This window comes from Dermacentor andersoni, chromosome 8 (assembly GCF_023375885.2).
Source record: "Dermacentor andersoni chromosome 8, qqDerAnde1_hic_scaffold, whole genome shotgun sequence".
Taxonomy (NCBI): Eukaryota; Metazoa; Arthropoda; class Arachnida; order Ixodida; family Ixodidae; genus Dermacentor; species Dermacentor andersoni.
In genome coordinates, this window is record NC_092821.1 from 33,714,665 (window position 1) to 33,737,110 (window position 22,446).

Genomic DNA, 22,446 nt, shown 5'->3' on the forward strand with positions numbered 1-22,446 from the left:
TTAAACAGTGCCGGCGTTTTATCATCATTCCGTGAACTTGATGTTAACCCGCTGTGGTTGCTTAGTGGCTATGGTATTGAGCTGCTAAGCACGAGGTCGCGGGATCGAATCCCGGCCACAGCAGTCGCATTTCGATGGGGGCAAAATGCGAAAACTCCCGTATACTTAGATTTAGGTGCACTAAAAAGAACCCTAGGTGGTCGAAATTTCCGGAGTCCCCCACTACGGCGTGCCTCATAATCAGAAAGTGTTTCTGGCACGTAAAACCCCATAATTTAAAAAGAACTTGATGTTACATGTTAAAGTTTAAACAGCTGCATTCGTGAACCTTTTTTCTATCAATACTGAAAATACGACACGTCAATGGAGCACAAGCCACAGTGTCGCGAGAGCAGGAATAAGTGTACGACTGATCTCATTACGGAAATGATGAGCATATCCCGTAAGGGTGTGTGTACCTGAGATTTGCAAGTTTTCATGATATACTGCACATGCCATGAACGCAAATACAAGAAATTATGAATGCATGCTCGAAGCACAACTGCAGTACGAAAATCGAGGAAACGGAAGCGAGCAGGCGTGCAACCTGATCCCCTCCCCCTTTCCGCTTCTCTCACCGCCAACTATTTCTTCATGACAAGTATTATTAATTTCCAATTCAGCGGTGTCGTGTGCTGTTGTGCCAATCATTGCTTTTAACATCATTAGCGCCAAGGTAGTTTTAAAGTAATCGTAACTTCACAACACAATGAAACTCAGCGCGTACTCATCCACCTGTGGCTGCTCGGCAGACGTAACAAACGAAGTCCGCGGTGCCAGTAAAATGGGGAAACATTAGTTACCTCTTACCACACGCGCTTTCCATCTAGGTAACCCACTTTTTAACCAACGAGCAAACACTGTAGAACACCACGGAACGCTTCCTGCAATATCGGCTTCAGCGGCGCCCATGTTCTTCAGGGCTTTCGGCTCAGACACTGCGCAAGCGCGTTCTATGATCACGCACGATTTTTGTTTCTGGCACTGCACCCTCACCATTTTGGTCCTTCCTTTATTTGTCCCTCTTCAGATAGTGCGCATGCACGTGGGTTGGTAAATAAATCTCACCGTTTTCCCTCTGTACAGGCATACTGCCTCAAATTTTACAGCAACAAGTGTTGGGAAAGAACGGGTCATTTTTACAGTGTGACTGTATTGATTGAGACCAATTTCCTGGGATGAGGAAATGTCAATCATGTTTTGTGCGTGGTGTGTGCACAGCGAAACCACAATTGCTCATTCATATTTTGGAAGAAAGATGAGACTTCAAAACGCCAGTCAACGCAGAAAATAGCCCGTGCGCCGACGTGGAACAAGACAGCTGACGGAACTGAGGGTGTGGCGACAAATGTGTGTGCGATACGGATGCCAGCAAAATTTTCAATAAATGTATCGAATGGTTCTCTACCAAAAAAGTAAGGATAAAGCAAACAATAATTGAACAAGTTGTTCATGTTAATTATTTTAATACACCAGAACAATGTGTTTGGTGATTCATTGCGTGGGACGTTATAATTTTGTTTTTTGAAGCCTAAGAATAACATCTGCATTTCGTAAACTTGTGGTAGCACAGATTTATGTAAAATTCTTTATAACTGCGGCAAGCAGCGCATGACACATTTTAAGCTAAGCTTCATGGAAAGCTGCTGAACACTAAACGGTTGCGACACTACTAGGGAAACACAGAAGCGTTCGATCATGATGTAATTTCTCGGACGTCAAGCCAGGTGTAGTTTTACTAACCTATCATGAACTGCGGCCAGATGGCGCTTTACTAATAATGACAATACAAAAGGAGCTCAGGCTAATCAATGCAGGTAGACTGGCGGCTGCATGCGGAACAATCGCGGCGCACGGGAAGCATTTGTGACGCTTTGCTGAGTGAACGATCGGCGCTTGATGTGTAAGTGTCATGGCAGTGTCGCATCGCTTTGCTATATTGCCCATCTGTATGTCAACTATTATGCTTCATTCCTAATGGAATTTATTGTTGTCCTAAAAACATGTTTTCCTTCTCGTTTTTCCTGTCGCCGAAACCCACGTGCCTGTAAAGCACAGCTACTGCCACCCATAATCCTACTTAGCATAATTTTCCAATTGTGAGCGCAAGAGTTGAAGAGCAAATCGTCGCAGAGGGGCGGGAATGTGATGTCTCAGTGCCGAACGCCACGAACGTGCAGGCGAATACCGGTTTCCCGCCTAGCGGTGTGTACATTCAGCATTGATTCAAAACAACTGCCATGGTTGCAAAAGCAAACAACCTGCTTTAAAATTACGCGCCTAACGGAGGGTTCGGAACCCAGACCCTCGAATGCTGTAGCCCGATTCGCTACCCATTAGGTCACGCACACATGCATAAAAAGACGGAATAGCTCCCTCGCCAGCTTACCGTTTCGAGATGCTTAGCCGTTTGTCGCATCGCATAGCGACCCCTTGTAAAAGTTGGGGCGCCGAACCTGACACTGAAGCTATAATGTATGTAAAAGAAGCTCACGCAGTTGGCCCTCCAGTTGTCTAAGCCATATTTGCTAAGCCGTAATGAGCTTCAGTGACGCAATACATTGATATAGACGCTGTGATAATTTTTAAGTATTATGGAATTTTTAAAAATCGCCTGTGTCAGACAGCCTAATTCGGGTCCTTGTACTGGATTATTTGAATACGCAAACACTACTAGTATAAGAAATCGAAACACACATTAAACTAATTACCTGCTTAATTAATTACATTGCGGTACATATTGCAATTTACAAATTCTGCCCAGTGACCTTTCGAGACGTATCCACTAGACTTGAATTTCCAGAATGCTACCAGTTCAGAGATTTTGGCCGACATACACGGGCGTTCCAGTTACATTGGTGCTTCATTGCGTAAATGTGCGTTTTGTTAAAAAAGTGCAACAGCTTTGCATTTTTACGGCAAGTTTGGCGGCGCATATCTCCAGAGTGGCGTCGTTCTGTAAATTCGTTCCAAGTGGATGCACCTTGCAAACTCCCTCGCCACAATTCGTAAATGGCAACTTGTGCCGTAAGGAAAGTAATTCAAAAGATAATTAGTGCATTTTTTTAATTGGTTCGATATGTGCTCTCACCTAAAAAATCTATAAGCTTAAACTGATTACCTTGTGTATACGAACATAGCGATATTTGACAGTATTCAATGTGATCTAATAAAACTACGATCGGGCCATTATCTGAAGTTGCGAATACGAATATTTGATGGTGTATATTCGATTCGTATTCGAAGAGAGCTGTTGGGTATTTGGAATACTTAGAAGCCACCAAATATTTCGCGACAACCTACTGTTTAGGTGTGGTTACTGTTCTCAATCAGATAAACAAGGTATCGTTAATCATTGTTGAGTATTGCTAAGTGTGACAACCACAAACTTTTTTGAAGCAATGCAAAAACAAAATAGGCAATGCAAGGTATCTTTTCCATTTCATAGTGAAAAAGAGGATGACAACCTCTATTTTCCTTTTGTAGTTGTTCATTCAGCGTATTTCTCTGCATAGCTATATCGCCATTTTTTGTTTTACGACACAGCCATGTCCTGTTTTCTTGCAACATGTGTCTACGGCACTTAAGCCCATCGTCAGATTTTTACGGTAACCATTGATTTAGGTCTCTTAAGCTAGTCCTACGGCAACCATTGGGGGGGGGGGGGGGGGGGGAGGGAGGGGGGGTCTGATGAGCCAGACTTTAATGTTATCAGGAGATTATACATACCAGTTGTGTTTATAAAACTTGGTGTACGTTTGTGTGAAACTGATCACCTGTCCGTGATAGCTGTCTTTTTGCACTATCAAGTGCCGGCTTGACACCAAATTAACCGAAATAGAGATTCCTGCTGCAAATATATCTGTAGGTTTTACAATTTGATATTCGATTTGATATTTGAAACTTAATAGTGGTGTTCCGTTCGAAGTCGTAGATGTTTATATTGGGCCGCCTATGATTAAAATGCATTTTCCATATTTATGCGCACTTTTTTTCAGTGTTAACAAGAATTGCGTCAAGTAAATAGTTGTAGATATTTATTGCTATTCTTACTTATCATAGTGACATTTTACAGTATCCAATGTGATCATTTACAATGTATTAGTTAATATCTAGACTATTTTAGTGTTTACATGAAGCACCATCATCAGCAGCAGCCTACCTCATGTCTACTGTAAGACGAAGGCACTTCTCTGCGATATCCAATTACCCGTAGTCCTGCTTAGGTGAATTACGTTGTGTAAATGGTTCCATGCTACTGCTATGTAAGGTCTTTTAGGGTACAGTTAAGACATTTTGTAGCGTTTATCGCGAACTAACTGTTAAGTATTTTTAGTGGAAAAAAAATTTTGCTTGATCTGATTTGAAATGTTGCTGCTGTTAGGAGGCCGGAGCTTCGTGAAGTTTTCTTTGTTTTGTCCCAAGGTTTATATGGTATAGATGCTGCGATCAGTGCTGCCGTTCTGTTGCGTTTCTACAACGTCTGTCGTCATGGCTGGAGACGGTCGGTGGAGGTGTTCGCCACTGAAGTTCATAGTGCGCCTTTCATCTGGATGCGACCTTTTATTTTACCATCTCATGAAACCTTCGCGTAAACAATTCTAACACTGCGTGGGATCTCTAAGATATTTTAGGGCAATATCTCGCTGGCGAGTTACCGCCAGATTTCCGCATGGGCTGCGTTTGCTTGTTTCTGGCTTTAACCCTTGTTCGTGTGCCGATCATTGAGATTAGCGCAGTAAAAAAGTGTGAACTGATCGTGAAGACACTTTAATGTCGGATGCTGTGACAACTTCATTGGCTTGAGGGATTATGCGATGCAGTCGCATGCTCAATTACTCTGACTTCAGTACGTGCGCAAGAGCTACATTGCGCTTGCGCCGGCGAACTATCCCTACATCGTGAGACTGTTATGGAAAGACACCGGCGCTAGCTTGTGCACCATCCGCATTTGCATTGCCATGCCGCGCTCAAAGAACTTGCTGAACGAAACAGAATTTCCAGAGCGAAGGAAAAACTTGCACAAGGTTCCAGACGTCACTGTGCATGTACTCAACGAAGTGAGACGGCGATTCAGGCTCCAATTGACATCGATCATTTGTAACTCTAGCGCGGCTCTCACTATAAAGCATACGGTCGATACACCCCATTTTCATTCTGAACTGGGAGTGCGTCTGGTTTTAAGACGTTGCCTGTGAACCACGTCATGGCTCTGACAGAGCTCGATTACTTCGATGAAATTGCAAGGGCTCAATGATAGCAACATGTGCAATGCGTATTTTCCAGTTCTTTTGCTTGCGATATTCGGGCATCGATGTATTCACAAGCTCACAAAATTGTACGACGGCCCCAATATAACTAGTAAAATCATTGGCCACAAGGAGGCTCTGAATAAGCAAGCGTTGCTGTGCGCGAAGCCCAAGTGTTTGTTTAAAGAACTGAAAATTACCAGCCGTTATTTTGCTGCTCTATGTGAAACTAGAAATATAAAACGCATCACCAATTCAATGTGTTAGGGTGACGGCAAATATGTTGCACATACAAAATCACATTATCCCAGCAATATGTCTTGTGAAAAAGCCTTTCGGCGAAAATTTATCTGCGGGAGGCGGGTAGCAGAAAACGTTTCTCTTATATATATAAACGCAACACTTCCTGCTCGAGAAACATATTGACCGTATACTTGATGTAGTGGAGTTGTTAACATTGGTATAGATACCATGTTGTAGCGAAGCTCCTACAACTATTGTTAGTGACTGGTCATGCTACGCGAAAAGAGATTCTAGATGTTTCTTATACCTGATGAAACATACGAACAGTTAGTTTACTTATTGTTGTTATATTATCCCTGCACGCGGTCGTTGCGGATGACATGATTTGCGGTTGCGAATCCTTGCGGACTGAGATCTAAGAACGCGTTAATTCTGGCATCCTAGCAACTAGGAAAGACGTGGTTATTTATAGTTTTCCTGAACAAGGAACACTTTTTCGGAGTTCGCTGCATTAGATACCCCATACGGCTCGTCTAAAATAAACGTACTGCTTGTACAACGGGCAGTGCGTCTTTTTCTGACACTGCACACCGCGTGCGAAAAATGGAAGCCACATTGTTGCGCGATTCCGCTCGCAAAACAAGATGGCTGAATCTACTAAAAAAGGCAAGGAAGGCGCGGCTGTCTACTGCAGACATAGAGTTTACCCACAGTACAGGCTCCAAACCTGTGCATGCGAACGACACTCTCATGCCAGAGTGGAAGAGCTTTTTTTGCGTAGGCACTTGTGCTTAAAAGAGCCCATCAGCAAAAGCACCTCTGGACCAGTAATTGCACAATCCAAGTCCAGATGACCGATGACAGCCACGTGCTTCGAATTGCATGTGCAGAAGACCTTGGTATATTTCGTGAGATATGCTGTCGTTTCTCATTTTAAACCGACGTCGATTCACCGTCGATATCTATTCGTGCCAAAAAATGACACAGTTATTACACGGAAAGTCACCTGCATTATCGCTTCTGCAACTAAACATCCGGAGTCATAGAAAGCGCCATGGTGATCTTCTTGCGTTTATTTATTTGCTTGATCATTCATTTTCTATTACATGTTTCAGTGAAACATGGTTACCTGGCATTGAAGGCAACCAGTATGGATTACCGGGTTGTCAGATTCTGGATATTGTAATCGTTAATTGTGCCATGGTGGTGGAAGTGACACACTTGTAAATGTTTCCTTAACATACACGCGTTTTCTTGATATCAAATTTAAAAATATTCCTTGTGAATATGTTTGGCTTGCATTTATTCACAGTTATACCAGCCAACAGTCGTAACACCATCATCTTCGCATCTAGAGCTTTGCAGTTAATTAGGCAACATTCTTAATAACTTGGTAATAGAAAATAAGAACATTCTTATATGTGGTGACTTTAACTTTAACATCAATCCTGATAGTGCATCACGCTTAGAGTACATTTACTGTTTATATAGCCTTGGCTTTTTTCGGATATTTCAGCTCCAACTAGGAACAATTCATTAGGCTTCAGTATGTTAATAGATGATATTACCTTCAACATTTTATCACATTGCGGGAATGTTAGATCATAGCATTACATACCACAATCTTTTTTTTTACTTTGGGCTCCAAAAAAGACAGAGTGATAATGCGCTGACAAAGCGGAAGTTTGACTCTGTCAAATTTATGCAGTCAATTCACACACCCAGAGGCCCAAGTTGTTAAGACGGTGGGTTTCGAACGCAGTTCCCTCATCCCACTCACTTCCCTCAGCGCGTTTCTCAACCCATTAGAAGATTAACTAATCAGTGATCTGAGTTGACGTTAAACAGGTTGGATACGGTCAGACAGACGGAGATACCGCAAACTGGGTGAATTTTCCAAAGAATGCTAAACGCATCAATACATTGCAGCCGTTGTGATAAGCTGCATGTATTGCGCAATGGTCATTGCAGCAAGTTGCTTATTTCGTCGCACGTGCTAAAATATCTTTAACATTCTTCACGGGAGAAAAGTAAATATATTTTATTACATTTATTTGTTTGACGCAGGAAGCTGAGATATTCTATACAAAAGCACCTGGAAAGTTATGAAACGGAATATAGCGATCCTGGTTACAACCCTGCTCTACATTTCATGGACTTCAGAACGAATTGTTCCTTGCTCAAGCCTTGCAGGTACGTTAATTATCTTCTACGCAATGGATACAACTTCAAGTTCTAGCGTGGTATATTGTACGCATGGAAGTCTTGGAGAGAACCGCTGCTTATTAATATTGACGAAGAGAGCATTAAAAACACTTAAAATACAAATGGGATGCTTTCCATCGAATTTATTTAATTTTGGTGAAGCTTACAGCGTGTAATTTGCATAAATCCAGATGCTTTAATTTCCTGAAATGTACAAAAAAGCACAGAAGCTAAAAGTTCAGCAAGACCAGGCCGAAGTCTCTACCAGTTGTACAGAAAAATACTACCTCGAAATGCACAGTAGTAAGTCACAGCAAGTAGCAGTTGTTTTTAGCAGAAGATGAAAAGTAACAAAAATAAAATAACACTTAGAAGAACCCAGACCATTCGCAAGTATCTTTTATCAAAGGCAGAGTAAAAGAAAAGAAAAAGAACACCACCAAACAATAATTGTAGTACAAAAGAGCTTACTTACGTACAGTGTGGTAATCAGTCTAAAATACATGAAATACAAGTCATACATGACGAGTGAGCTCTATTCAAGCAAATACTTTCATGTGCATTGTAATGAAGGAAATGAGCTTAACTGGAGAAAGTAAGTGTGAACCTCCAGGTTAATAATATATCTTTAGTTGTTCCTTAAAGACATGCAGACTGATGCCATAGTTCAAGTTTGTACCGAGTTTTTTTAGAGGCAATGTTATTTGTTGTATCTTCAATTATTTTCTGCAATAATTCGTTTGAGTGACATATGTAGTTTTCACTCACTTAAGTAGTTAGCAGCGATTCATCAATATTTCTATTTATGTATAGTTTATTTCTGATGCACTAATTGGAGTAACTCAGATTAGTTTGATTTCCTGTTAACATGTCGTGCCTAAAGAATAACGGCGACGTTCTCAGATCCTACGGATGTCCCTTGTGTTCACAGCAGCGCAGTACCCTTTCCTGCACAGCAAATAACTTTTTCTAATTTCCTTGCGTTGTCGTTGCCCATACTTAATTCTCAATAAATTTTCAAGAAGTTAGTACATGATACTTCAACCATTCTAGAATCAAGGCGGCTGTTTTTCACAGACACCCACACACTTTGCAAGTTCTGATGCTAAATTATTGATGGGAAAATTTCATGACAGGTGCTCTTCACGCAATAGGCCAAACATTTTTTTTTCAATATTAACTCTAAACATAGGCTCTGCGTCAAATGCAATTTTTAACTCACTAATATTCACTTTATGTACTGGCCCAAATATAATATGAGTAGGGTTTTTTGTGTTAAGCTACATCTGACTTTCCCTTAGCCAGCATAGAAGAGATGACTAGTAATTAGTACCAATAGTTTCAAGTGTCTATAGCTCTTTCGATGCAAAGAATACATTTGTATCTTCTGCGTATATAGTAGTATCCGAGAAATTGGATATATTTACTAAGTCCTTCACGAAAGCCAAACAGAAAAGGGACTCTGGTATTGATCCTTGTGGCGCACCTTGCGTCAGTAGTAGCTTGGAGTTTGTTTCGTTTTGTAGTCTAATTGATTATGATCAACTAAATAAATTTCAACGACTTGCAAGGCCGTCCCCATTATACCAAACTGTGACATCCTCTTAAGCAATATCTGATAATGTACGCAGTTGAAGTCCTTTCTAATAAGCAAAACAAACAAAGCATACATTTTCTCTTTTCAATATTTGCTATTATTTTATCTTAAATGAATGTCAGAGCTTGCTATTTCGAATTGTTCGTCTGAAAGCTATACTGGCGCTTCAATAATATGTTGTGCTTATCTCTAAAGATATTAGTCTACGCTGTATGAAGCTTTCTTAGATTTCTGATATAGTTCAAAAGACTGACACAGGACGATATCTGATGAGCATATCCATTGTACCGCTTATGTAGACGGGTGCCACTAGTTATATCTTTAATGTCTGTGGGTAAATATCCGTACTAAGAGTATACATAATAATTACGACGAGAACATAATGTGTTAATGGTGACATGGACTTTATTACTATTACAATTATATCATCGATAGCACTGGTACATTGTTCTTTACTGTCTCTATTATCCGTGCGATTGCTGTGACGTCAGTCGGTGGTAGGAAAGCAGCCGATTTTGTCGGGATAATATGTACAGCCGAATGTGTATACGTATTGCCATTAACTACTGGGTATGACACCAGGCTGGCAAAGTAGTCATTTCTGCCATTTGCCAGGGCCTTAAAGGTTAGTGTTGAGAAATGTGATGTAACTAAAGCAAGATCTTTTCTTTTTGTATTTTGTGTACCAGTTAAAAGGCGTTAAACGCATCTCACACTGATTTAAGAGCTGTATATTTTTGGTTGACGATTATGCGTCGCCGTAGATGGCACCAGCCTGTCTATCACTAACAAGATCGACTAACACATGCAACGTCAGCCATGAAAAACAGCTCGAACACCGACACCGCCAACGATGCTAAAACCACACACGTGTTAGTAGATTACGTACCTGCAACGGCTTTTGGAGACAATGGTGCATAAATTTCCGTGATCTAGAAATAAAGGCTCGCTTACTACGAGAAGCTACGTTTTCTTTAGACAAGCCGACCAATTTCTTCAGTGTAGACCCGTACAAAAATGGCTGTTGATTAACCATTGATATATTGTTGGGGAATTGTTCAAATAACGGACTTCAACAAATTTTCAAAAGCAATTGAGTTCGCTCAACACTTGCACAACAATATTACCGTTGAGTGTTCTCAATAAACAATTTATTGGGTGATTTGTTTTGATTTTTGTAGCCGTTTTTTTGTTGTGTACCAGTTGAGTCCAGTATCAATAATTAGGACTCGCATATGAAGACATTCCAAAAATTTAATGCGAAGCGTTCCAACCTCATTGTTGTCGCTTTGCGGCAGGTAGGTTCTTCTTCTTTCGCCTCGTTTTCATAAAAAGAAAACAATGTGTGACCGATCGGGTGGCATTGAACGTCGGCCGTTGAGCCCTGTGCTCTAACCATTAGGCCACGAACGCGTGCATGCTCCTCTCGTTCGACAGCCAGTAAGTTCTGATATGCTTGGCGCGTGCGCAGCGTGCCACTTCCTCGTGCTGTCGCTGAAGCTGGCGCTTTCAAGCGCCTACCTCCGGGACCGCCCCACTTTCGTAGCCGTTTTCTCTCTCTAAAAACTGCAGCGTTAGACTACCTTCATGAACGCCCAAATTCATAACGATTTATTTCTTCGCTGGTGTACAAATGCCATCGTCGTTTTAACATACACTAGATGACATAGCAATTGGTACGATCCAAAACGAGCACGTTTCGGGGAGCAGAAGAATGCGAAGTTCACTCGCAAACACGGTGACTACGCGCATGTGGAGTTCCCCAAAAGTAGACACGGCGGCAGCGCGGCCGGCGATAAGACAGGCGCCGACACGCGACGACGCTACCTTTGAGCATCCGACGCGCTGTGATAACCGTAGGATGCAAGCGGCGCACATGCTGCAAACATACACGTGAGAGATCTTCAAATTTCCTGCGACGCACCCTCTGTCGGGAAAGTAAATATACCTATTTTTATCCAAAGGCCGTGGTACTAGAGATAAAACAACGAACACGCTTTGAGATGGCAGCGCGAAGCCGCTGTAACCATTGACTTCGAAGAGCTTCTGATTCAGAAATAGCCGCAACAGTATCGCAGCTAATCGCTGTATCTGCGGCTGCTCGCGACTCTCGCCTTGCAAGAAGCATGCGTTTTATTTGAGCCTCGCCGAACTGTCGTCCTCTCCCAAGCCTGCAGGACAGGTCCCGTATGTTCAGTTAAATAGAAGAACATCAAAGGGAAATGAAAGAAATACAGGTAACGGACTCTTATCACACCTTACTTGTCACCTCGTCATCTGCAAAGGTGCTATAAACTATTCCAGTAGCGTTACTTTTGTAAAAATAATGAAATTAGTAGTAATCTTTATTTCTAGGTAGCGCTACCAACGTCAAGGCAGCGTTCGGGTGCATGTGTGTGTGCGCACGCGGTTGCAACCGTTGTAGCTTCATTTTTAGCACACTTTTGCAACAGTAGACATCGTTACCGCTAGTTTCGTAGCCGCATATTTTGGTCGTAGTATTTGTTGTTTACGCTACAAATTAGGTTCTTCTTGAAACTTTATGAAGGTTAGTGGATGAAAAATTATTACTAAATAATTAGTCGTTTTTCCGTGCCGTTAGCTTGTGTTTGAAATGTTTTTATAACTCCATACGATATTGAAGCTGTGAACGGCTTTCGGACTCAGTTAGTTGGTTGCCTTGTGTGGTGGTTCACGTTTCGTGCTTTTCGGTGAAAGTATTTTTTCTTTTCGGACATCATGACGCACATTTTAGTGAAATGCTTTAACGACGATAAGTGGGACGTTTATCCGTTGAAGTCGTTGGCTGACCCAGCTACTAGTCTTCGACTGATGTGCGAGCCTGGCTGTTTTGATGAGTTGCGCGGCAGAGGTCATGACGCCTGTTGGAGAGAAGGCACCCCGAAACAGTCGCAGCCGAGCTTCTGCAGATAGGTAAGTAATCTCGTTTTCTTGGGCACGTAGCCTTTTTTATATTTTGACATTGACAAGCGTGGGATGTTAAGCACACCGTTCACTTTCTTCTAGCAAACCGCATGCCCCGGAGCGAAAGCGCGCAATACTAACGCTCGCTGCCGCCGTCACTTCGTTTGAAACAATAGTAGGCGAAGAGGCAGCGGCGCCCCACGTGCGTAAAATTGCATTGCTTCATTTGTTCCTGTCTAATGACCTTTCCTTAATTTGTATGATAGAACACAATTGTAACATAAGGATCAGCTTATCTGAGCAGTGATAATTTTGTACAGTGGCCACGCCATCTTTCATAGGGGCTCACGTGGGCCGTCTAAGCGCTTGTTATCGCGTTCCGTTACGTGAGAGGCGCGCTGCCTTTCAAAGTATTTAGGCAGACACTACGAGCTTAGGAGAACCGCGACAAATAATTGTGCAGCAGGTGTGCAGCTGTGCTACGTTTGTACCACACTCGTACCGGAAGGCAGTGTTACACTTCACGCTTACGCATTTCGTAACTATGGCGGCCGCCGTGGCAATTTGGGACTAGAGGTCGTGGATACAATCCCTGCAGCGGCCGCATTCCAAAGGAGTGGAATGCAAAAACGCCCGTGCATTGTGCACTGTATGCACGTAAAAATTTCCAGGAAGTCAAAATTAATACGGAGTCCCCAACTACGACCTGCCTCATAATCGGAGCGTTGGTTTCGCCCGTAAGGCATCATAATGATTTTTTTTTCATCCGTAGTGGCTCATCGTATACCATACGGCTAGTGTGATCACCTTTTGTGCCGTAGCAATTAAGCGTGCCTCGATTTAGGTTGCGCCTAATGGTGCGGCACACCGCAAAATATATTTCGCCTCTTTGGGATTTGCGGAGAACGGCCTACCGATAAGTCGCAGCCTCCGCGCGGTGACTGTTCACGGATACACAGCGCAAATGAACAGAGCTGTAGTGACGACGTCGGCAAAGAACACAGCCGCCGACGGGCTCGCCTTATCGCCTATCACTGCCAAAACTACCGCAGTAAGCATCTTTATCTAGCGCGGCGCGTTTCCGTTGAAGGCGTACTGTACAATTTTAATTGGCGATAACCGAAACATTCCGCCGTTCTCTGCTGCCTTTTTGAGCTGGGCCGATCCGAATGTGCGTTGCTTGCAGAAGCGAAAGGAGCGCCACTCGGCGCGTTGTCGCCTCGAGCACCGTTTGCGCGGTGAACAATGACGTGTGCATGAAGCTAGCTCACTGCGCGGACGCTACCGCGCAAAACGCGCTAGGGCGTGTACGCGACGTTCTGCACACAGATCGCGTGGGATGATCGGAGACACGACGGAGCGGTTAGCTTCAAAGAAGCGGTGCATGTTCTCACTCGTACAGGCACGCTCACGCTCGCATTGCTCTCGGCGTATCTTTAGGTCATTCCTGCTGCTGGACTTCTACCCAAAGATTCGATATCTGCTTGTTGGCTATGCACTGTCGCGTCGTCTTTGGTTCTGCGAGAGAGCCGGGAATATTTCTCCCCGCTGTGAAACATCGCTGTGCGTGTCTTAGCTAACAGTTACCGTAGTGACCCATTTCTTCCTTTTCTAGACACCACTCGTAAAGAGTCGCAAATTTTTACATGGCAGTATGGCGTGTACTTGTATTTTGTGCGTAGTTATGTGCAGTGTGTGGCAGATTCTGAATCCGCGCTATCTCATTTTCTATCCGCATTCCCTTCTCGCAGGTTACACATGCAGCAAATGCCCAGATGCTTAAGTGTGTCTACGTCAAGAGCAGCTTGGCATCGTGCAAGAGACACCCGTTGATATGTGGCTGTTTCACTAGTAAACTCGCATCTCTGTTGCCACTCTCCATCAAGTGGGATATTTAACTATTTGTTGTGCTGCTCTGTGGTGTACTAGCTGCCGCATGGACACTGTGAAGGCTTACTTTCGATTTGCTCTGGCTTTTATTAGTGAAGGACGGGCTACCTTTTGAGGGAGGTATTTCCTTTTGCTTGCGAGAATGTTTACCAGCCTAACCAAGTGATACGTGCGTACTGGAAACAGCAACGCGAACAGAGGCGGACGGCCGACGACGAAATAGGTAGGAGCACACACGAGCGCAAGTTCAGCTAAGTTTATTTTTGAAGACAGGGGTATTAAAGACGCTGGTCAACTTGACAAAGGTAAAGAGCCGTGCATGCGTGGCAGAAACAGCCACCAGCGACAAGAAAAAAAATGTGAAAAAGCCATGTAATGTAGAATAAACGTGTGTGAAAAACGAGAACTATCGGACAAATCTTTCGAAAAAGCGAACTACTTGTCCGATGAGTGATACTACCCAACGAGAAATACTCTTGAGAACTGCAAGTCTTTCCCACTAAGGGCAACAGATAACTTGGTTATGCATTTGTTTCGTTTGCGATCAATAAATATTGCTTCTGGAACTCCTCTGGTGTTGAGGTATAGAGCAGTAAGAACGGTTGTTTTATCACAAAGACCAGAACACAAGAGGACTTATTGAAGAATTATTTATTGATCACGAAGAAAACGTCATAAGCAAGATTTCTGTGACCCATAGTGGGAAAGAGTTGCTGCAGTATTTCACGTTAATATCACTTACAGGACAAGCCGTTCATGTGTTTCTTTTTTGTTTTTGACGCACATGTTTGTTCTACAGGACCTATCTTTCGGTCCTTTTTTGTTCTGCCGGGCTGTTTCTGCTGCGCATCCATGGCTTTTTCTTTGTGAAGTTGACCAATGTGTTTAAAATCTTTGTCTTCACGAATAAACTTCTAGCTGAGTCAGCGTTCATGTATGTTCCTACCTTAATTCATCCTTCTCGTCTCTGTTTGGGTGGTTGTCAAATATAAATGTACACCGAATTGGCGAAGTGTCCATAGAATTCATACATGAAATATTTGCGCTGTTTATTTCAGGAAGAACGCTATAGGGTCTTATCTTCTCTGTTTTTAACACTGATCTACATTTTTCTAGTTCAACTTCTAGTCCCCTGAGGAAGCCAATAAGAGTGATGGTAACTTCATTTTTGTGAGATTTATGAATTTCATCCATTCAAAGCATGACATGTCACAAGCATGTAGGTATGCAAGTATTCGTACGTTTTAAACATACTAAGCTCTAGTTTTCGGTTCTCATGACGCTGCTTTGTACTGTGCTGCATTCTCCAGGCGCAGGAACCGTCTTTTATGCCATCAGTGCATGGGCTCTTTTTCTAAATATTGGAAAAAAATTGTCTTGAGCTTAAATACGCATGTATATCACTTGTAATTTCTTTTCAACATGGGTGCTGTATCTCCCTCTGTCTTTGTTACTGCTCTGTCTCAATTTTTTTGCAACTTTTATGTATTTTATGCAATAAGATTCTGGTAGCATTTTAATAACATTTTACCTGCGCAATTGAGGTCATTGGTTTTTCGTATCCGCATTTATTTGCGTTTTTCACTGTCTCACCAATCTAGCTGTCCAGCCATTGAAACCTTTTCCCAACCTTTATGACGATTTCTGGGGTACTTGATATTGCAAGTGCAGGTGACCATCTATTTGGCTATTTGGAATTGTGTTAGCCGTGTGTTACTACCAATTATCTGTGCTAAATAATTTTCTCTTATCGTTCAAGGTATTAGCCTTGCCTTATCTCTTTATTGACTGCGGTACCACTTAGGTGCTGGGTATGGTGAAAAAGGCCCCAAAAAGTGCTCTAATTAGCTTTGTGCAAGTCCAGAAAAATTAACTGAAAATGAGCTCGCTAAATTGAGGAAATACCACCAACAACTCTTCTGTACCTCAATGTGAAATATACAAATGGTGTACTGTTCATGCAAGCCTGGCTCGTCAGAAACATGATTCAGGTGTTCACCATGCCAGAAAACTTTCTAAATGATGTCTCATCAATTAATAGCTAAGTTGAGTGATGTTATTTTATATAATAATTGGGCAACCTGAAAATATATACATCTCGAAGACAAAAAGCTCAGACAAGTCTACTTTGGTACTTAATTAAATTTTAATCGCGGTGAAAGCCGTTTGGTAAAGCTTGTATATATTTACGTGAAGTCATTTGTTTCAAGTCTATTATTTTGCCTTCTCACAATCAGCCGTAACTGTTCCTGTGATTGGTTAGTGTGCGGAACATTTTAATGTAACGTATTCAGATGTCTTGTGTGTGTTCACACGCAAGCAGCTTCAAGTGTTCATGTGTTCAAAGTTGGTTGTTAAAAGGGTATGCTTAAGCCCTGCCTTTTGAGTCGCTTTGCCTTCTAGTCATAAACTTAAGTCGCAAGGGAAGACCACAATGATCGTTTTGATTTAATTCATATGTATAGGTTTTGTCAGATGTATTTACACTGTTAAGAGTGCTGTAGGTACTAGCCTATGTCTGCAGGTTCGATGTAGTGGTGCCTTATGTACTGTAATATTGTTTCATGGGCACGCATCTTTAGTGTAAATAAAGGTACTTCAAATTGATCAGTCTCTCCTTTGCTTTTGTTTGTGAAAGTTATGAGCAGGCACCGGGGCATGCAAGTGTGAATAGCAAAGCAATTTCAATATATGAATAAAAATCCACTAGCCGAACGAAATGTCGATCATATTTCAATGGCCACTTCTGAAATCTCAATGCCATCTCAACTGGGCCACAACGTACTTTTCAAGCTGTGAGAAAAATAACTCAACAACAGGTCAACAGAACTACCACAGCGTGAGTTCAATGCATTATCAATGGTAACCCAACAACCATTCAACAAAATGAACACCACGAGCCGTCTAAGCGCAATGGAATTTCAGTGGTAACATAACAATTATTCAACATTGAGACACCCAATGGTGCTCCAATTAAATTTCAGTGGCCAATATTCAAGACCACTCAACAATCCGCCCAACAATTCTCCAACAATATTTCCACAATTCCTCAATGAAAAGCTCAACATTGACCAATAATAATTCAATGCCTTCTCAATAATTTTTTTGTGCGGGGGTGGCGATATATTCAATCTCGTAGATGTTTGCGCACTTAGCACTTCACTGGCGCGATATTTCCGGCTTTTTTCCTGTGTCCGAAATGGATCAGGGCGCGATTTTCGGAACTGACTTTCACAGAGACTGTGGGGCTTTCTGAATGGATAGCTTTACTAATGAGCTTCCTGTCAGCAGTGTGCAGTTACTCGTTCTATTCTACGAAAAGCTATATAAGCAAGACACTCTAAGTCTTGCGATAGCAATTACATGAACACTCCAGGCCCATTTCAGCCTTTGCCGGCGCCTTGAGGTTCCGTAAAGTGCGGTAAAGCATCGCCGCGCGCCGAATGCTGTATGTGCCAGTGAAAGCATGTGAGGGTTAGCCGGCGAATGCGGCTCAATCTCGCGTGTGCGCGCGACGAAGACGTACAGGAGGTGCGCCCTCTCCTGTCGCGCGCAAGGCAGGGGGATGAGGTGAGGAAGAAGGGGGGGGGGGGGGGGGCTATTTGAACGCGATCGGCGGCATCGCCAAAATTCGCTCCCGCGTGGGCCTCTTATTCCAAGCAATCTGCCATGTTCGCAGAATGCGCGTAGTGCCAGTAGCTTACTATGCTCTGTGCTTACGACGTTTCATTCGTGTTGAAGCGAGGGATACACGAAGGTCAGTTCGATTGCTGCTGCTGCCGCTATTCCTCACTACGGCATTTTGACAGCAAATTTCAGCGCTTATCGAGCGAGTTGTCTTAATGTTTAGCTGTGCGCGCGTGACATCGTGCTGGTTAATTTAGGTAAAACACGTTGGCAGGCTAGTTGGTTTCGTTCCATCATAGAATGTGTAAGCGCGATTGAACGAGTGCCTAGAAAGAAACAGACAGACAGATAGCGCTGTCTCTACGTGTCTGTTTCTTTCTACGTCCTCGTTCAGTCGCGCTTACACATCAAACCACTGTTAATTTAGTTAGTAAGCGAATGTTTACAAGTTTATACGTCCTATAAAGCTACTATCCTTACTTCGTATAGGTATGTGCTAATTTGCTGTCGCAATCAGTGCTTTGCCTGCGGGCGAAACTGCGACATTTTTTTTTGTTTCTCGTAAATTAACATTGCCCACACATGCTGACACCATTTCTTCAGCTCCGTTGGTGCAGCAGTGTTGTTTGACACCATGGTTCAATACAGGGTTCGGCAGATTTGGCTGCACGCGTTCAACAAAAATTTTGCGCTCACCGCTGCACTGTACAGCAATCCGCTACAGTACACCGCTCTACAGCAATCCGATAATAAATAATAAGCCCATTCTTATTCGCCTGTAAATTTACTTCTTGTGATCACGGTCCCATGTGAGTAATTGCCCTAGGTGAACATACCCCTCCACCGACTCTAGAGGCTGAATGGCGGTTCTGAAGTTTTGTTTCATTGCCAGGCTATTGATCATTATCGTTATTGACACAGTAAGTCAAATATCATTTACTGAACAGTTATTTTAAGTACTCAAGACGCTACAGCGGGAAAGACTCTTATAAAAACGAATAAAGACAAAATATGCAAACAGCAGCCTGTGCACAGATGTAATTGCCAATATTAACAACGCAGGAGATGACTTTCAGTAAATGACTGATAACCTAGACTGGCAACGTGTGCGGGTTGGCTGAGATAATATGCAAAAGACTAAACCGATGCTCTATAGCAATGCTGTATGTTAGACATGTTGGTACTCCTACTTGGATAGCATTTTCTAGCCCCAGCGTACGCGGACCAAAGGAAAATACTGACAACACAATGCGCTCAGCACTTCAATACCATAAAGAACGCCTTTGTACATCATGCAGAGTTACACCATACCTGATAAATACGTCCAAATGAGCTTTCCCAAAAGATCGTTTCTTTATCTAGCAGGTCGATATACTACGTGCTCAGGCGACTTTGCTCACTCCGATTGACACCCTGAGCCTCAATAAATTCGCGCACATCTTCAACTTTGTGCCTGGCCAGAACCACACAATCACCAAAGAAGCGCAGCCGCATTTAGGACACCGCACGGGGAGATCACTGTCACTGCATTTTTTCAAATTTAAGCCATACTCTATTAAGCGGTCATTAAGACACCGTCCTGTCAATCCTATGTACTTCTTAACGTAGGGCAGTAGAAACTTGGTAGACCACCGCCTCTTCACAATCTACAATAGGATTTCGGTGCCTCTTGGAACACCCAACCAATGATTTTCGGCACGGATCTGTCAACCCGTGCAAGAAGTTACTCAGTTGAGCAAAATGTTACTTAGTTGAGCAAAAAGTTGAGTAATAAAATTACTCAATCACTCATTTATATCGTGAAACATATGAGTAATGTACAACGCGCTTTGCTCTCATTCACGGTTTGAATAGTAACCGTATTGAAGTAGTGTAACTTGTATTTGACTGAGTGAGTACTGCTTAAATTGCAAATTTTCATCTTCTCCAACTCACCTTCCATAGCATCAAATACGAGTACCACTGCAGACTAGTTTTCACTAAGGCCACGAACGAGAACAGAGGGAGCTGTGCCTTATTTATAAATTTGCTACAGTCATTCATAGATTTCGTAAACGTTGAAAAGGATAGACATCGCGTAAGTTAAACGGCAAGAGTCTGCACACTATGACAAATGACCATGTAATAGCGCAAGCTATAGAGCACCATGTATGCACAAAAGCTGTAGTGAATCTGCAGACAGGTTCAATATTAAAAATTCATTTATAGAGTTTTACATGGCGAACTTGCAAGCTCATAATGGGGCACGCTTTAGAGGGGAACTCCAGATTGATTTTGACTACCTGGAGTTCATTACCGTGCACCTAAATCTAAGTTATACGGGCTTTTTTCCCCATTTCGCCCCCTAAAAAACACGACTGCCGTGGTCGGGATTTGATCTCACGGCCTCCTGCTTAGCAGTGCAACACCATAAGCACTAACGACCACGGCAGGTCAGTTCAACATGGAAAAGCTACTTAGGTATAAAAAAGCCATTGTTTCTTTTTCGAGCCGCCACCGCCGCCACCGCGCTAGGCCAGGTGCTGCATGAGTGTGGCGATTGGAGGCGAGTCAGACATGCAAGTTATGATGGAAGGGGAGGAACTACCTCCCGAAGAGTGCACCGAAAAGTACGGATGGCAGGCAGCCGTTTCTAGGAGAATTTCGACCAGATCCGGTGTTAGCGGGAATTTAGCCGGTGCTAGGCCTTATATGGCTACGTCGCCTAGAACATTCGAGAACAGCAGTCGAGTCAAGAACAGGGTCGCCAGGGCGTCCCGAACGTCATACTTGCCGAAATGGCTTTATAATCATACTCCGACTGCGAGGCGGGCTCAAAATTAGCAAGATTGGCTCCACCAAGATAGGTAAAACCATCGTTGAAGCAGCTGGTCTGAGCTCGGACCACATTGCATCAGACATTATATGCCGGAACGTCAACCAAAACATAATTGTGGCCAGTACGCCGGAAGGAGAGAGTGCTGAGAAATATGTGAGAATAAGGTCAATTAACCTGGATGGATGCAGCTTCGAGATCAATGCATATGAGGCTGCACCTCACAACACGTGCAAGGGAGTGATAAGGAACATTGACTTAGCAGATGGTCCTGCGTAGCTGCAGAAGAACATAGTCAATCCAAAAAAACCCTTGGCTCTGGCCATTAAAAGAATCAAGAATACTGGTACGGTGATCATCGCCTTCAATGGACACAAGGTTCTGAACTTCGTCCTATACGGCTCGGTCCTTGTAAGGTGCTCACTATACAAGAAACAAGTCGACGTATGCTACGCTTGAGGTCAGCTCGGTCACAGAGCTGACCTGTGCCCGTCTCTGCAGGAGAGAATATGCCAAGGGTGTGGTGCAATGAATCCGACTGACGAACATAAGTGCCAACCCAGGTGTGAACTGTGTGGTGGCTACCACACAACGGCGGTGAAAATGTGTAAGCAGCGCTATACAACTCCATACGTGGTTAGAAAACGGAGGAACAAAAGAGCACCAGCAACCAACGTCAACAAGGACAATAACGACCCGCCACCAAGATCAAGGTCCCGCGATAGGTTCAGGTCCCGCAGTCGCTCACGCTCCAGGGGAAGAAGCGTGTCCTGATCCGGAGCCAGATCCCAATCCATGGCGTGATCCGGATCAAGAGATCGCAGTCAACAGGCTGCATCGAAACCCTGGGAAGGAAGCAACGGTTCCACGTGGGCCGGCAAAGTCAAGGGAATGGCCATAGCGGACAAGACGCCGCCTCACCGGGCCACCAATAAAAGAAGACTTATCTAAGCCGACGACGCGCGTACCGATCCGGTAAATGCCATGGTTTGTGACCCACCACCAGAGCAAAGTAGGGATCGTGAAACAGAAATACTCAAGAAAGAGAATGCAGAACAAAAGGAAATGAATCAGAACATGATTAGAGAGATAACGGCAATAAGGAAACTCTTAAGCGAGGCTAAACAAGTAGAAAACAAAGATAGCACTAATACACGCAAAGAAGCCCCAGTCCCCGCGCCTGCTGGTGAGGGACCCATGTCTGCCAAGCGTAGGGATGTTTAAGTAAGCTCAAGAAGACTAAAACACAGATGGAGGAAGTCAAACAAGCGCTGGCGTCTTTTAAAGACAACATGTAGATGCTTCTGGACAGTGTCTCACAGTTGACAATGAATGTAGGCCAAATACAGACGGCACTGAATGACCCTAAGGAAGGGCTGAAGGCTTTTGGCGAAAGAATCCAAAACCCTGGAAACTATGACTATCTCAATGGATGTAAGGGAACAATGCGGGTTGTCATTCCTCAGAGCTAGACTAACTTCTCAGGCGGAGGAGAGGAATATGCAAAATGAATCACACTAAGAGGGAATTTCGAATATGGCAGTAGAATTGCGGAGGGGGGGGGGGGGTGAAATAACAAACGTACCATCATCCAGGAATACCTTAGGCCACTTCAGTCTAAACCGGATATTATCGCACTTCAAGAGACAGGATATAGATATGTCGCACTCACTGGATACAGAGCTATAGAGTGTCATACGTTCAGTAGGGGCCTGTACGTGCTTGTAAATAAGCAGCTTACACACATCCCACATGACTTAGGCATCATAGACAAAAACCTAATGTACCTCATGGTTGAGGTTGTAGTGCCAACCACACACAAAAATCAAAGGAACAATACCTTATTCGTACTCAAC

General features: G+C 43.3%; 1 protein-coding gene and 1 long non-coding RNA gene across 8 annotated transcripts in view; both read left to right on the top strand.

Annotated features, from left to right (window-relative positions):
- Nucleotides 1–1,863: 1,863 nt before the first annotated feature.
- The window catches only part of LOC129383447 (uncharacterized), a 110,119-nt gene continuing 89,536 nt past the window's right edge, over nt 1,864–22,446 (top strand). For all 7 annotated transcript variants that reach the window (XR_008611352.1, XR_008611353.1, XR_008611351.1 and 4 more), the window contains exons 1-2: nt 1,864–1,942; nt 7,599–7,724. Coding sequence is in view for 3 of the 7 variants with exons in the window: in XM_055068022.1 (XP_054923997.1) it covers nt 7,637–7,724 (88 nt within the window). In the remaining 4 variants the exon portion in view is untranslated. The remainder of the gene's footprint in view (nt 1,943–7,598; nt 7,725–22,446) is intronic.
- On the top strand, nt 12,010–16,755 carry LOC129383448 (uncharacterized). The gene is made up of 2 exons (XR_008611354.2): nt 12,010–12,267; nt 14,010–16,755. It is a non-coding gene; the product is annotated as an uncharacterized lncRNA (long non-coding RNA).